Below are 13,796 nucleotides of genomic sequence, written 5' to 3' on the forward strand. Positions count from 1 at the left end.
TTTAACCCTTCAATTCAGCAACATGGTTACCAAGTTAGAAGAAAATTTAATAGAATTGCTATAAAATAATTGCTTGTTATGAATGGACTTTACTTTCTCCTGTTCTGGGCTCTGTTTTTCAAAACTAACTTCATAGTCTTATTCGTTAGTTGCGCTTAAAGCCATGCAAACGACTCTTGCAGGTGGCTATTCTTTAGTCATCACCATTTGTGATCCCCGTTCTTTGCATTTCATCTGTCAGGTCATTAACTTCTGCTTGCTCTTCCTCGGGAACGGCATCCTCTGCTTCCGGTACTGCCTCTAATCTGGGCACTGCTTTAGACTCAGTTTTGTAATCTGGTCTATCTAGCTTAGATTCCTCCAGGGGTTCTATTTCCTGTTTGTGCTCTGACTTCAACTTGCCAAGATTCCGAGAACACTCTCCCTCTTTTACAAGTGAAGTTGCTGAAGGAACTCTGGATTTTGGAGTCTGCATCCAAATATGATTTAAAATCTCATCTACGTGCAACCTCCGAGCCACGTCCGGCTGCAGCATACGGTAAATAAGATCTTTGCATTCAACTGTCAAGTTTTTAGACTTGGGAAAATGCACTCTGTGTTCTTTCTGAATCTTTAGCATTTTTCTAATGTTTGAGTCGTCATATGGCATTGATCCACAGACCATTATATACAAAATGACACCCAGACTCCATATGTCATAAATCTTAGGCTGATAGGGAATGCCCTGTAACACTTCAGGGGCTGCATACGCAGCAGAACCACAGAAGGTTTTACTGAGAATAACTTTGCAATTTTCATCTCGAGTCAGTCGTCTGGAAAAGCCAAAGTCTGACAGTTTGATATTAAAGTCTTTGTCTAGAAGGAGGTTCTCACATTTCAAGTCCCTGTGGACAATATCCAAATCGTGGCAGTACTTGATGGCAGAAGACAGCTGGCGAAACATCTTACGAGCTACATCTTCAGTCAAAGCCCCTTTGCTCTTGATGTACTCCAGTAAGTCTCCTTTTGTACCCAGCTCCATCACGATGTAGACTTTGCCATCAGATGTCTCAAAAATCTCATAGGTCTTGACCACGGAGCAGTGATTCACTTTTGCTAAAATCTCTATTTCCCTGGGGAGAAATCTTTCCAGGAAGTCACGAGGAGCTTTTTTCCGGTCTATGATCTTTACTGCTACATCAAATTTCAGTCGATCGGAGTAGGCAGATTTCACTTTAGCATAAGACCCTTCTCCCAAATTCCCCCCCACGATGTAGCCTCTCTTTTTAAGGACTGCAGCATCATCCATGGTGCCAGAGGCAACAAGTGATTCATAAGTTGAAGTTGACTGTGCATCACGTATGCCAGAAGCCTGTTGTTATATATTCCATGGTGGCCATCTGAGATGCCCTGCTTCTCTCGAGTTGGATGTTGTAGAATCTTCAGCATTGTTTAATGTATGATGTGGGGCTATGATGTCACAAAGCAGAGCTGCTGTTACTAGGGGTTAGTGAAGTTAAATGCCTTTTTTCAGACCTGCTGAAAAGCAACCGGAAGCCAAGAACCAAAGCAACCTTCCAGCACATCATCCACAAGAGCTGTCACCTTGTTTGTACTGTAACATCCTGGTAAAATGATTATTCCATTCACTCTCACAAGAGGAGAAGAGGAATAATTGAAGTGGTTTTTTCCCATTCTTTGGCTATGGAAAGTATTTGATTCCTGTGCTTTGATATTTATATATGCTTCTTAGCTTGCTACTCCACTCTGTATTTTGATCATAGCTTGGCTAAGAGAATTGATTAGTTTAATTATAGGATACTTCTTGTTTGTGTGGCTTATGAAAGTAAAATGAATACAAAGGGAGTCTACAGAACGGCACACACACACAACACTAGGGAACAGCTTTCTCTTTTAAATCTGTTTGTCTAGTTTTAGAAATGTTATTCCATGAGATAAAATGAACAAGGAAATGCGTATAATATTGCTTCTAAAATGCATTCTATTTGCTGTAGCATTAAAACTAATAAGGAAAATCACCTGTTAAGAAAATACTCTAAAACCTCTTCTGAAATAAGTAGATCACAGCCAGGCGACATTGTAATTATTCAAAGGCTTGAAGCTTTGCGCTTTTCAAATGTAATAAATCAAAACAATCTTTACTCTGCTTACTACCATTGCTTTTAAATGTTGAGTTTTAATAATCTACTCTAATTTACCAATGGCCATTTTTGTTTTCTGTTTATTTTTGCATTTTACTCCATTAAGACAATCCGAACTAGATGCATTAGTTGCATTCTCTGGTATTTATGTCAGAGCTCAATAGGATTATGTTCTGAGTGTCCAGCACCACAGCAGAATGTTTCAGTTACAAAAGAAATGTTCCCCCTAGAAGCTAAATTGTGTGTGTATGTGTGTACATGCGTCCACACCTTTTTATGTAGGGCTTCTTTTTTTGGGGGGGGGCTTATTAATTTAACTTTGGGGATGTTATTTGTAGCAATTTGAGTTTTGTCCAAAAATTGGGGCTTTCTCTTTGTGTATATTGTAATGAATGTCGATTTTATACCTTACTTGTTACAGTAATATGCTAATGATTGCAGTACTGTTTCAAATTGCACTATGTTAAAGTGCGCTAGGAACCCTTAGTGCACACCAGCAGGGTCTACGTAGGCCAAGGAAGATGCAGCATGTTGGCATGTTTTAGAGATCACACCCTAGAAGTCCGTTCTACTGCTCCATGTAGACAAGCTGTTGGGTACAAGTAGCCATTTCTGGTGTTTTGGGGGATAAGCACTGCTTTTATTTTTTTTGTGTTTTTCAGTTAAAACTAAAAATCAGAAGCCCTATATATGTCTCACACAACATACACACTTATGTGTCTATATGTAGAGGCACTGGTTAAGGTTAAAACTTAAAGTTGAGTTTTGCCCTTAAAGCAGGGATTCAACCAGTTTATGTAAGAAGAATATAACCTCAAAATTCTTCTTTGTGGACAGAATAAGTTTTTTTTTCTGAGAATTTACAAGTAAATCCTTTAAATGGTTTGTTTAAGAAGTGTAGTACTTTATCAGCTCATTCTTCATCCTGGGTGATCTTAACAATAACATACTCTTAAAATGTCCATCTCATTAAAACGTATTGAAACCTCCTGGATAGGTTCCATTTGAAGAACTGAATTTGTAATTGAGCTAAGTTATTAATAAGTGTTACGTTTAATTGTCATTATATAGATAGGGGCAGCTCACGATGCTCCTAACAGGAACCACTGTACCATAAACGACAATTCAACTAACCACCAGCTGTTCTGTACAGCTAATGTGCATGATACAGTTCTGTTTGAAGGGGTCCGTGATATAGAGTCTGAAATTCCAGTTTCATGTCTTGGACATGTACGTGCAATGTATAATATAGGAATGAAATGTGAAAAAAAATATTCTGGATAGCTCAAACAAAGTGCAAGCCGTACTCCTCACTACACTCCACTGCTTTGCGCTCCTCTGGAGATGCAGAGCAACTGTAAACCCAGTTTAATCTGCCCCGTACACACTGGTTCTTTGCATTGCTCCAGAGTGGCAGAAAGCAGCCAGAGTAAACTTAAGTATCTCACTGTACACCATTTTTTCCAACCCTCAACTATTTTTTTGTGGCTCTTTTCTGTACCCTCCCCAATTTTTCAAAATCCTTTTAAAAATATAGACTGTGCAGTATTCCAGTATCAGTCCCACCGATGCTGTATACAGAGGGAAAATTACCTTTCTGCTCACTACTCCCCTGTTCATATGTCTGATTGCACTAGCCCTTTTTGCCACAGCATCCCCCTGGCAGCTCATGTTGAATTGCTTGTCCACTGTGTCCCTTAAATCCTTTTCAGAGTCACTGCTGTCCAGGATCCAGTCCTCCGTTCTGTGGGTCTGGCCTTCATTCCTTGTTCCTGGCTGCGGAACTTTGCATTTGGCTGCATTAAAATGCAGTTTGTTGGAAGGTGCCCAGCTCACTCTGTAGGTTTATTTGCCATTGCACCAATCTTAGTGTCATCTGCAGATCTGATCAGCCGTGATTTTATATCGACTTCCAGGTCATTAATGAAAATGTTGAATAATATTGGGCCTCTGCTGGATCCCACTCAAAACTCCCTCCAGCTGTTGATGATTCCCCATTAAAGACCTGTCAGTCACTTTTTTGTCCCCTTAATGTGTGCTCATAGTTTAATGCTATTTTTTAAAATCCGAATGCTGTGTGGTAGGAAGTCAAATGTCTTATTAAAGCCCAAGTCTATTACACGTACAGACTTGCCTGTATCAACCAAATTTGTAATCCGCTGAAAGAATCAACTCAGGTTTGTTTGACAAGACCTATTTTCCATAAAATCATGTGGACTGGAATTCAATATATTCCTGTCATTTAGTTCTTTATCAGTTGAATCCCATAGCAGCTTCCCACTCTTGCCAGGGATTGATGTCAGTCTAACTAGGTCATCCTGCTTGCCCTTGTTGCATATTGGCATATTACATAAGAACGGCCATACTGGGTCAGACCAAAGGTCCATCTTGCCCAGTATCCTGTCTATCAACAGTGGCCAATGCCAGGTGCCCCAGAGGGAGTGAACCCAACAGGCAATGATCAAGTGATCTCTCTCTTGCCATCCATCTCCACGCTCTGATAAACAGAGGCTAGGGACACCATTCCTTACCCATCCTGGCTAATAGCCATTAACGGACTTAACCTCCATGAATTTATCCAGTCTCTTTTAAACGCTGTTATAGGCCTACCCTTCACAACCTCCTCAGGCAAGGAGTTCCACAAGTTGACTGTGCGCTGCATGAAGAAGAACTTCCTTTTATTTGTTTTAAACCTGCTGCCCATTAATGTCATTTGGTGACCCCTAGTTCTTGTATTATGGGAACAAGTAAATAACTTTTCCTTATTTACTTTCTCAACATCACTCATGATTTTATATACCTCTATCATATCCCCCCCTTAGTCTCCTCTTTTCCAAGCTGAAAAGTCCTAGCCTCTTTAATCTTTCCTCATATGGGACCCGTTCCAAACCCCTAATCACTTCAGTTTCCCTTCTCTGAACCTTTTCTAGTGCCAGTATATCTTTTTTGGGATGAGGAGACCACATCTGTACGCAGTATTCAAGATGTGGGCATACCATGGATTTATACAAGGGCAATAAGATACTCTCCATCTTATTTTCTGTCCCCTTTTTAATGATTCCTAACATCCTATTTGCTTTTTTGACCGTCGCTGCACACTGTGTGGACGTCTTCAGAGAACTATCCACGATGACTCCAAGTTCTTTTTCCTGATTCGTTGTAGCTAAATTAGCCCCCATCATATTGTATGTATAGTTGGGGTTATTTCTTCCAATGTGCATTACTTTACATTTATCCACATTAAATTTCATTTGCCATTTTGTTGCCCAATTACTTAGTTTTGTGAGATCTTTTTGAAGTTCTTCACAGTCTGTTAGCTGTCTTCTAGTCTGCTAGAATTTCCCCAACTATTCCAAGATTTATTAAAACCTGTCAGTGGGACTGAGATCTCTCCAGCCAACTCTTTTAGGTCTCGTGGGTGTAAGTTATCCAAGCTGGCTGATTTCAAAGTGTTTACCCATAGTAGATTGTGTTTAACATCCTCCTTGGTTATTAATAGACTGGAAAGCACCTCATCGTCGTCCTCGTGTGATACAAGTCCATCATCCTGCCTCTTTCCAAAGACAGAATAGATCTATTTAGTGAACATTCCTGCCTTTTCTGCATCATTACTAATAATTTTACCATTTCCACCTAGTAATGGGCCTATACCTTTTCTAGGATTTATTTGTTTCCTTATATACTTAAAGGATTTCCCCCCCTTGTAGCCCCCAAGCCGTAGATTTTTCCGATATCTTTAGCTTCCCATACCAATTTTCTACACTTCATAACTTCTGATTTATATTGATGGCTATTTCTCCTTTTTTCCATTTGTTGTATGTTGCTTTTTTATTTCTAATTGCTGCTTTCACTTTACAACTGAACCAGGATGTGCTTTTAGTCAAAGTTGTCCTATTTCTTGTTTGCTGAATTGTGGCTTTTTGGCCATCTAATAAACCCTACTTAAAGAACTCCCTATTAAGCTGTCATGGAGGGAAGGTCCTCTCATGGATCGGTAACTGGGTAAAATATAGGAAACAAAGAGTAAGAATAAATGGTCAGTTTTCAGAATAGCAAGAGGTAAATAGTGGGGTCCTGCAGGGGTCTGTACTGGGACCAGTCCTATTCAACATCATAAATGATCTGGAAAAAGGGGTGAACAGTGAGATGGCAAAATTTGCAAATGATACGCAACTACTCAAGATACTTAAGTCCAAAGCAAACTGTGAAGAACTACAATGGGATCTCACAAGATTGGGTGACTGCGCAACAAAATGGCAGATTAAATTCAATGTTGATAAATGCGAAGTAATACACATTGGAAAACATAATCCAAACTATACATATACAATGATGGGGTCTAAATTAACTGTTACCACTAATGAGAGAGATCTTGGCGTCATTGTGGATAGTTCTCTGAAAACATCTGCTCCAGGTGCAGCAGCAGTCAAAAACGCTAACAGAATGTTGGAAATCATAAGGAAAGGGATAGACCAGACAGAAAATATCCTATTGTCTCCATGTAGCACCATGGTACGCCCACCTCTTGAATACTGAGTGCAGAGGCGGTCACCCCATTCCAAAAAAGATACATTGGATTTGGAAAAGGTTCAGAAAAAGGCACCAAAAATGATTAGGGGCATAGAACGGCTGCCATATGAGGAGAGATTAATAAGACTGGGACTTTTCAGCTTAGAAAAGAGGAGACTAAGGGGGGATGTGATTGAGATCTATAAACTCATGACTGGTGTGGAGAAAGTAAATAAGGAAGTGTTATTTACCCCTTCTCATAACACAAGAACTAGGAGTCACCAAATGAAATTAGTAGGTTTAAAACAAACGGAAGTGTTTTTTCACACAATGCACAGTCAACCTGTGGAACTCCTTGCCAGAGGATGTTGTGAAGGCCAAGACTATAACAGGGTTCAAAAAAGATAAGTTCATGGAGGATAAGTCCATCAATGGCTATTAGCCAGGATGGACAGGGATGGCGTCCCTAGCCTCTGTTTGCTAGAAGCTGGGAATGGGTGACAGGGGATGGATCACTTGATGATTACCTTAATGATTAACTGTTCTGTGCATGATGTTCATGATTGATTACCCATTCTGTTCATTCCCTCGGGGGCACCTGTCATTGGCCACTGTTGGAAGACAGGATACTGGGCTAGATGGACCTTTGGTCTGACCCAGTATAACTGTTCTTATGTTCTTAAGTTCATTTTCATTCATGTTTTTCAGTCTAATTTTTTTTCTCCCAATCAACTCTGCCCATAATTTTCCTCATATTTGGGAATTGTCCATTCTGAAGCACCAAATATATTTATTACTGGTTGGGACTGTCCTCTGTTTGCCTGTATTGAATGTAATCAGGTCAGGATCACTCATTCCTAGGCAACCAACAACTTCTTTTAGTGATTAATTCATCTCGCTCAGTCATAAAGAGGTCCAAAACAGTTACCTCATGTTGGGCACAATACCTTTTGTGTTTTAAAATTATATATGATGTTTTACTTCTGCCTTAAGCAGCCCTCCAGCCTATGTCTCCCAAATTGACATCCCCCATAACACAATTATTCTTTCCACACATTGCAGACAGGTGCTTAAGGAGTCACTCATCCTATTCTCTAGTTTGATTCAGTGGTCTGTGACGGACTCCCACTAGTACTATCTCCTGGGCTTTGTTAGCATTCAAGATCCTATGGTTCTGAGTTATCAATAACTTTCCACAGGAGATGGTGTCTCTAATGCAGAGTGTACATCTCTCTTACCCCTCTACGCTTTCTAGGAAGTTTATAACCACTAATTTTAACATTCTAATCCTGTGAATTATCCAACCAGGTTTCAAGAAAGCCAAAATAGATCAATTTTCTTTACATCGCTGAGAACTCCAATTCCTCTTGCTTGGCACCTAGGCCGCCTAGCATTGCTATATAAGCGATTGGAAAATTTTCTTCTTTCTGCAATTTTCTTTGCCACATAGGTTCAATTTGTTCACGACGAGCTGTGTTTGAGTTTGTACTACGTTTGCCTTCTTAGCTCCCTCCCTGTGTATTGCTAGTTTAATGTCCTCCTGGCTGCTCCGACCAGCCTCCAACCAAGATTATCCCCCACTCACTGTGAGATGCAGGTTGTCCTGTTCAGACAGACCCCTGTTGCACTTGAATATGGCCCAGTGTTCCACAAAACCAGACCCTTCAGCTTCACACCAATCATGCAGCCAACAGTTCAACAATCTATCATGATTGGCAGGTCCTATTAGCCCTCACCTAGGCACTATAGAAATAATCCACATTCTCATAGTGCAGGAATTCCTGCCCTACTAGGGGTCCAGAAAAGTTTCAAGGTTCCCAGCTCTGTCAAAATGTCACTTGCTTTCAGGGAGCATTCTCCAATCATAGTCCCTCACACTCTGTCAGAAGAAGACGAGCGGCCTGCAGCTCAGGAAGAATATCAAGAGTTGGAGCCAGAACTCGATGCTGAATCTTCCCCCAGTTGCAAATGTTGGGATTGCTTCGGCTTCCTCTCCTTCTGAGGATGCTTTTCTGTCCATAAGTTCTGGAACTGTAGGGTGACGACACTGATCACTCTGGAAGAAACCTTCCATTCTGGTTCTCCATGAAAAATAAGATTACCCTTCCATGGACTACTGCACCCTGTGAAGGCAGTGTGGTCTACTCTTTCATCATGTCAGGCTACATCAAAAAATACTGACATGTGATATCATTTATCCTACAAAGGGCTTTCATTCATTCACATGCACCCTACCTTAGCTCTCTGGTTGTGGCAGTAGCTGTCCAAAGATCCAGAGGAGGACAATCACCCTCCAGACTTTCTGAGAGGGAGGGAAAGAAGATGGATTCAATCAGTAGAAAGGTGTTTTAACTGATAGCGCTTGGAATTACAGTGGCAAATTGCCTGGGGCATGCGTAAACTCTGTGCCTTCATGGCTGAGTTTCCATTCACCGTCTTTCACAAGGATAAGGTGGTGATATACCCAAACCCTAGATTCCTCCCCCAAGTGGTACGTGACTTTCACATTAACCGAGTGATAAAGCTGCCAGTATTACCCCCTAGATTTCATGCTCATACAGGTGAGTCAATGTCATGGTCTCACCCTCACTTGAAATTGGGGGGTTTCAAGTTGAGGACCAGCCCCCCACCCTAAAATCCTAGGGTAGGTCTCCTTTTTGCTGCCACCACCCGGTCAATTTACGTGGGCCGGGACACCCCTGTTTTCCCCCTCCTCTTTCCAAAGACGTTCCCTGGGGAAACACAGATCAACTCACAGAGGGAGAAACCTCCCCGTCTCCTTCCTCCCCTCTCTGCCCGGAGATAAGCTTGTCTCACCACCGAGAGAAAGTTTCTTAGCCCCCTCCCCCTTTATCCACAGTAGAAGGGATTTAATCAAATCTTTATAGAAAGAATGTATTAAAAGAAAAACAAGAAAATACACAATCTCTGTGAGTCCAAGCTGGACATTCATAGGGTATAACCTTACTAATTTCTGGAGAGAATCCTCTCTCCTTCTCAGTACAAACAATACAGGCAGAATTAAGAATAATCAATAACAAACACACAGAATTGCAAACATAGGATTATCAGATGAGGACACAAAGTACCTTTCTAATACTCACTATCTTGACTAGAAGAAATTAGTTCAGAAAGATGGAAACTTGCAGAAGACTTGATTAAAACATCTGGACCCTTGTACCTCCAAACGGCTAAGAACAGCACACACCAGAACAGAGAGAAAAAGTTCCCTCCTAGGAATTTTAAATTCTCTTCCCTGATTGGTCCTCAGGTCAGGTGTTCACCAGGTACTATGTGTTAACCCTTTACAGGTGGAAACTTAACCCTTAACTAACTATTTATGACATGCCCCCCAAATCGCCAACAGTGGAATCCACTAGCGGTGATTTCCTCCTAGAACTGTAAAACAACAGAGTAATAAAACACATGCACTATTACATAGACTACTAAGCATGAAAACATGTTAAGAACACTTTTTAGCCACTTGATTCTGGGAAACATTCACGAGAGAGTGCATCAGCAACTTTGTTGGAAGCTCCTGAAATGTGTTGAATGTCAAAGTCAAAGTCTTGGAGAGCTAAGCTCCAGCGAAGAAGTTTCTTGTTGTTTCCCTTGTTAGTGTGAAGCCACTTTAGCGCAGCATGGTCAGTTTGTAGTTGGAACTGCCGGCCCCAGACATATGGGCGTAGCTTTTCCAGGGCATACACAATGGCGTAACATTCTTTTTCACTGATGGACCAGTGGCTTTCCCTCTCAGACAGTTTCTTGCTGAGAAACACGACAGGATGGAAGTTGTGATCCGGTCCTTCCTGCATTAGAACCGCTCCTACCCCGCGTTCAGATGCATCGGTGGTAACTAGGAAGGGTTTGTCAAAGTCCGGGGCCCTTAATACAGGGTCAGACATGAGCATCGCCTTAAGCTGGGTAAAGGCTTTCTGACACTCATTAGTCCACTTAACTGCATTTGGCTGGGTTTTCCTGGTCAGATCAGTTAGTGGGGCAGCGATTTGGCTGTAGTGTGGTACAAATCGCCTGTAATATCCGGCCAAACCTAAGAAGGATTGGACCTGTTTCTTTGACCTTGGGACAGGCCACTGTTGGATAGCCTCCACCTTGGCCTGTAGGGGGTTGATGGTTCCTTGACCCACCTGGTGTCCTAAGTAAGTCACTCTGTTTTGGCCTATTTGACACTTTTTGGCCTTAACAGTTAGTCCTGCCTGCCTGATGCGCTCAAAAACCATTTTCAAATGTTCTAGGTGTTCGGGCCATGAATCAGAGAAAATGGCCACATCATCGAGGTATGCAACTGCACAGTCTCCCAACCCCGCTAGTAGACCATCCACCAGCCTTTGGAAGGTGGCAGGTGCATTCCGCAGTCCGAACGGAAGCACATTAAATTCATACACCCCTGCATGGGTGATGAAGGCAGATTTTTCCTTGGTGGGTTCATCTAGTGGTACTTGCCAGTACCCCTTGGTTAAGTTAATGGTAGAGATGAACTGGGCACGTCCCAACTTTTCCAATAGCTCATCAGTGCGTGGCATTGGATAGTTGTCTGGACGAGTTACAGCATTTAGCTTACGGTAGTCCACGCAAAAGCGTATTTCCCCATCTGGTTTGGGAACCAGAACCACTGGAGATGCCCATGCACTGGTAGAAGGGCGGATGATACCCATCTCCAACATGTTGTCAATCTCCTGTTTAATAGCAACTTTGGCATGAGGTGACACCCAGTAGGGTGGGGTTCTAATCGGGTGAGCATTACCTGTGTCAATGGAGTGGCAGGTTTGCTCAGTCCGTCCTGGGTTGGCTGAGAACAAGGTGTCGAAGTGAGTGCACAGCTCCTTGATCTGTTGCCGCTGTAGACATTGTAGGGTTGTGCAGAGGGTCACCTCTTCCACACCACCATTTCTTTTACCTTCGTAGTAGACTCCTTCAGGCCACTCGGTGTCATCTCCGTCCTGGACTGTAAACTGACAGACCTGTAATTCTCTGGGATAAAAGGGCTTTAGAGAGTTAACATGAAACACTTTAGGCTTTAAAGATGAATCAGGGAATGCTATGAGGTAGTTAACAGCTCCCAGGCGCTCCTGGACTGTGAATGGTCCTTCCCAGGACGCTTCCATCTTATGGGCCTGTTGCGCCTTCAAGACCATGACCTGGTCTCCTACCTTGAAGGAACGCTCTCTGGTGTGTCTATCATACCAGACCTTTTGCTCCGCTTGGGCATCCTTTAAGTTCTGTCGAGCAAGGAACCAAGAGTCTCGGAGGGTGTTTTGAAGGTTGCTTACAAAGTCCAGAATGTTATTTCCTGGAGGAGGCGTAAACCCCTCCCATTGCTGCTTCACCAGCTGTAATGGCCCCTTAACCTCATGGCCATACACCAGCTCGAATGGTGAGAATCCTAAACTGGGATGTGGAACAGCCCTGTAGGCAAACAGCAACTGCTGCAACACTAGATCCCAATTATTGGAATGTTCATTTACGAATTTATGGATCATGGCCCCCAAAGTCCCATTAAACCTCTCCACCAGACCATTGGTTTGGTGGTGGTACGGGGTGGCAACCAAATGATGTACCCCATGAGTTTCCCACAGGTCTTGCATGGTCCCTGATAGAAAATTTGTTCCTGAATCTGTAAGAATGTCGGAGGGCCAACCTACCCTGGCAAAAATGTCAGTTAAGGCCTGGCACACAGTTTTAGCCCTGGTGTTGCCTAGAGCTACTGCTTCCGGCCATCTGGTAGCAAAGTCCACAAAAGTCAGTATGTACTGCTTTCCTCTGGGGGTCTTCTTTGGGAAAGGACCCATAATATCCACAGCTACTCGCTGAAATGGGACCTCAATTATGGGAAGTGGCTGGAGAGGGGCCTTGACCTGGTCTTGAGGCTTTCCTACCTTTTGGCATACCTCACAAGACCGGACATACTTGGCAACGTCCTTGCCCATCCCCTCCCAGTCGAAGGACCTTCCCAACCTGTCTTTGCTTCGGTTCACCCCAGAATGGCCACTGGGATGATCATGGGCTAAGCTTAAGAGCTTTTCCCGGTACTTAGTTGGAACCACCAACCGTTTTTGAGGATGCCAGCCTTCCTGGTGTCCACCAGAAAGAAGCTCTTTATATAAAAGTCCTTGTTCTACAACAAACCGGGATCGGTTAGAAGAGCTGAGAGGCGGTGGGTTGCTCCGTGCCGCCGCCCAAGCTTTCTTAAGGCTGTCATCGGCTTCCTGCTCAGTCTGGAACTGTTCCCTTGAGGCTGGAGACACCAGTTCCTCCATAGACTGTGGACTTGGGCTTGATCCCTCTGGAAGCGATGTAGGTGAAGGGGTTGTTTCCGTTGACTGTGGACCGCTCTCCGCTGGTGCACAAGGTGATATTTCAGGCTCTGGCTGAGCCTCTTGGGCAGGGTTGTTTGCTGCTTCTGCCAGTTTAGGCTCGTTGGTGCCCTCTGGCGGTGGAGTTGCAAGCGCTGGGGTCAGTGCTGACACTGGTTGTTCTTCCAGTCTCAGTCCTGGGACTGGATGTATTATGGCTGCTGTAGTTGTTGGTATGGGAGCCAGCTCCACCCTCTCTGGTAACACAGACGGGGTCTCGGTGGATGGCTCAGGAACAGGGATGGGTCCGGCAGCTCGTCTGGCTTGGCTGCGTGTAACCACTCCCTCTGTTTTTGGCTGCTCAACATGGTGGGCCAAGTCGTTCCCCAGTACCATGGGGATGGAATGGTTGTCATAGACAGCAAAAGTCCACTTCCCTGACCAGCCCTTGTACTGGACAGGTAAACGCACTGTAGGTAATCTTATAGGTTTTGACATGAAGGGGCGAATTGTCACTTTGGTTTCCTGGTTGATGAATTTGGGGTCCACGAAGGTTTGGTGGATAGCTGACACATGTGCTGCAGTATGTCTCCATGCAATAACCTCCTTTCCGTCCACTCTCAAAGTTTCCCTATATTCTAAGGGTATTTGAGAGACATCTAGGTCTGGGTTTCTCTGGTGTGAAGGTGCAAGGAGTTGCACTCGGTTTAGGTTCTTTGGGCATTTGGCTTTGATATGCCCCAGTTCATTACATCTAAAACATCGCCCAGTTGACGGGTCACTAGGCCGATGAGGATTACTGGAGACTGGTGAGGTAGAAGAAGAAGTAGGT

General features: G+C 43.4%; 2 protein-coding genes across 4 annotated transcripts in view; one reads left to right on the forward strand and one right to left on the reverse strand.

Annotated features, from left to right (window-relative positions):
- Positions 1 to 69: 69 nt before the first annotated feature.
- TSSK2 (testis specific serine kinase 2) lies at positions 70 to 1,320 on the reverse strand. The gene has a single exon (XM_039505600.1). It carries the CDS (start codon positions 1,286 to 1,288, stop codon positions 194 to 196), a length of 1,095 nt encoding a protein of 364 aa, XP_039361534.1. The 5' UTR covers positions 1,289 to 1,320; the 3' UTR covers positions 70 to 193.
- A 199-nt stretch (positions 1,321 to 1,519) lies between these two features.
- The window catches only part of DGCR2 (DiGeorge syndrome critical region gene 2), a 97,922-nt gene continuing 85,645 nt past the window's right edge, over positions 1,520 to 13,796 (forward strand). For 2 of the 3 annotated variants that reach the window (XM_039505596.1, XM_039505597.1), the window contains exon 1: positions 1,520 to 1,607. The gene's annotated coding sequence lies outside the window, so the exon portion shown is untranslated. Of the gene's footprint in view, positions 1,687 to 13,796 lie in introns of all 3 variants that reach the window. The other variant, XM_039505595.1, reaches the window with a different exon arrangement.

This window comes from Mauremys reevesii, linkage group 18 (genome assembly GCF_016161935.1).
Source record: "Mauremys reevesii isolate NIE-2019 linkage group 18, ASM1616193v1, whole genome shotgun sequence".
Lineage (NCBI taxonomy): Eukaryota > Metazoa > Chordata > Testudines > Geoemydidae > Mauremys > Mauremys reevesii.

What these genes read in the sequence shown, in the direction of transcription:
- TSSK2 (XM_039505600.1), bottom strand. Translation starts at nt 1,288, where the DNA reads ATGGATGATGCTGCAGTCCTTAAAAAGAGAGGCTACATCGTGGGGGGG.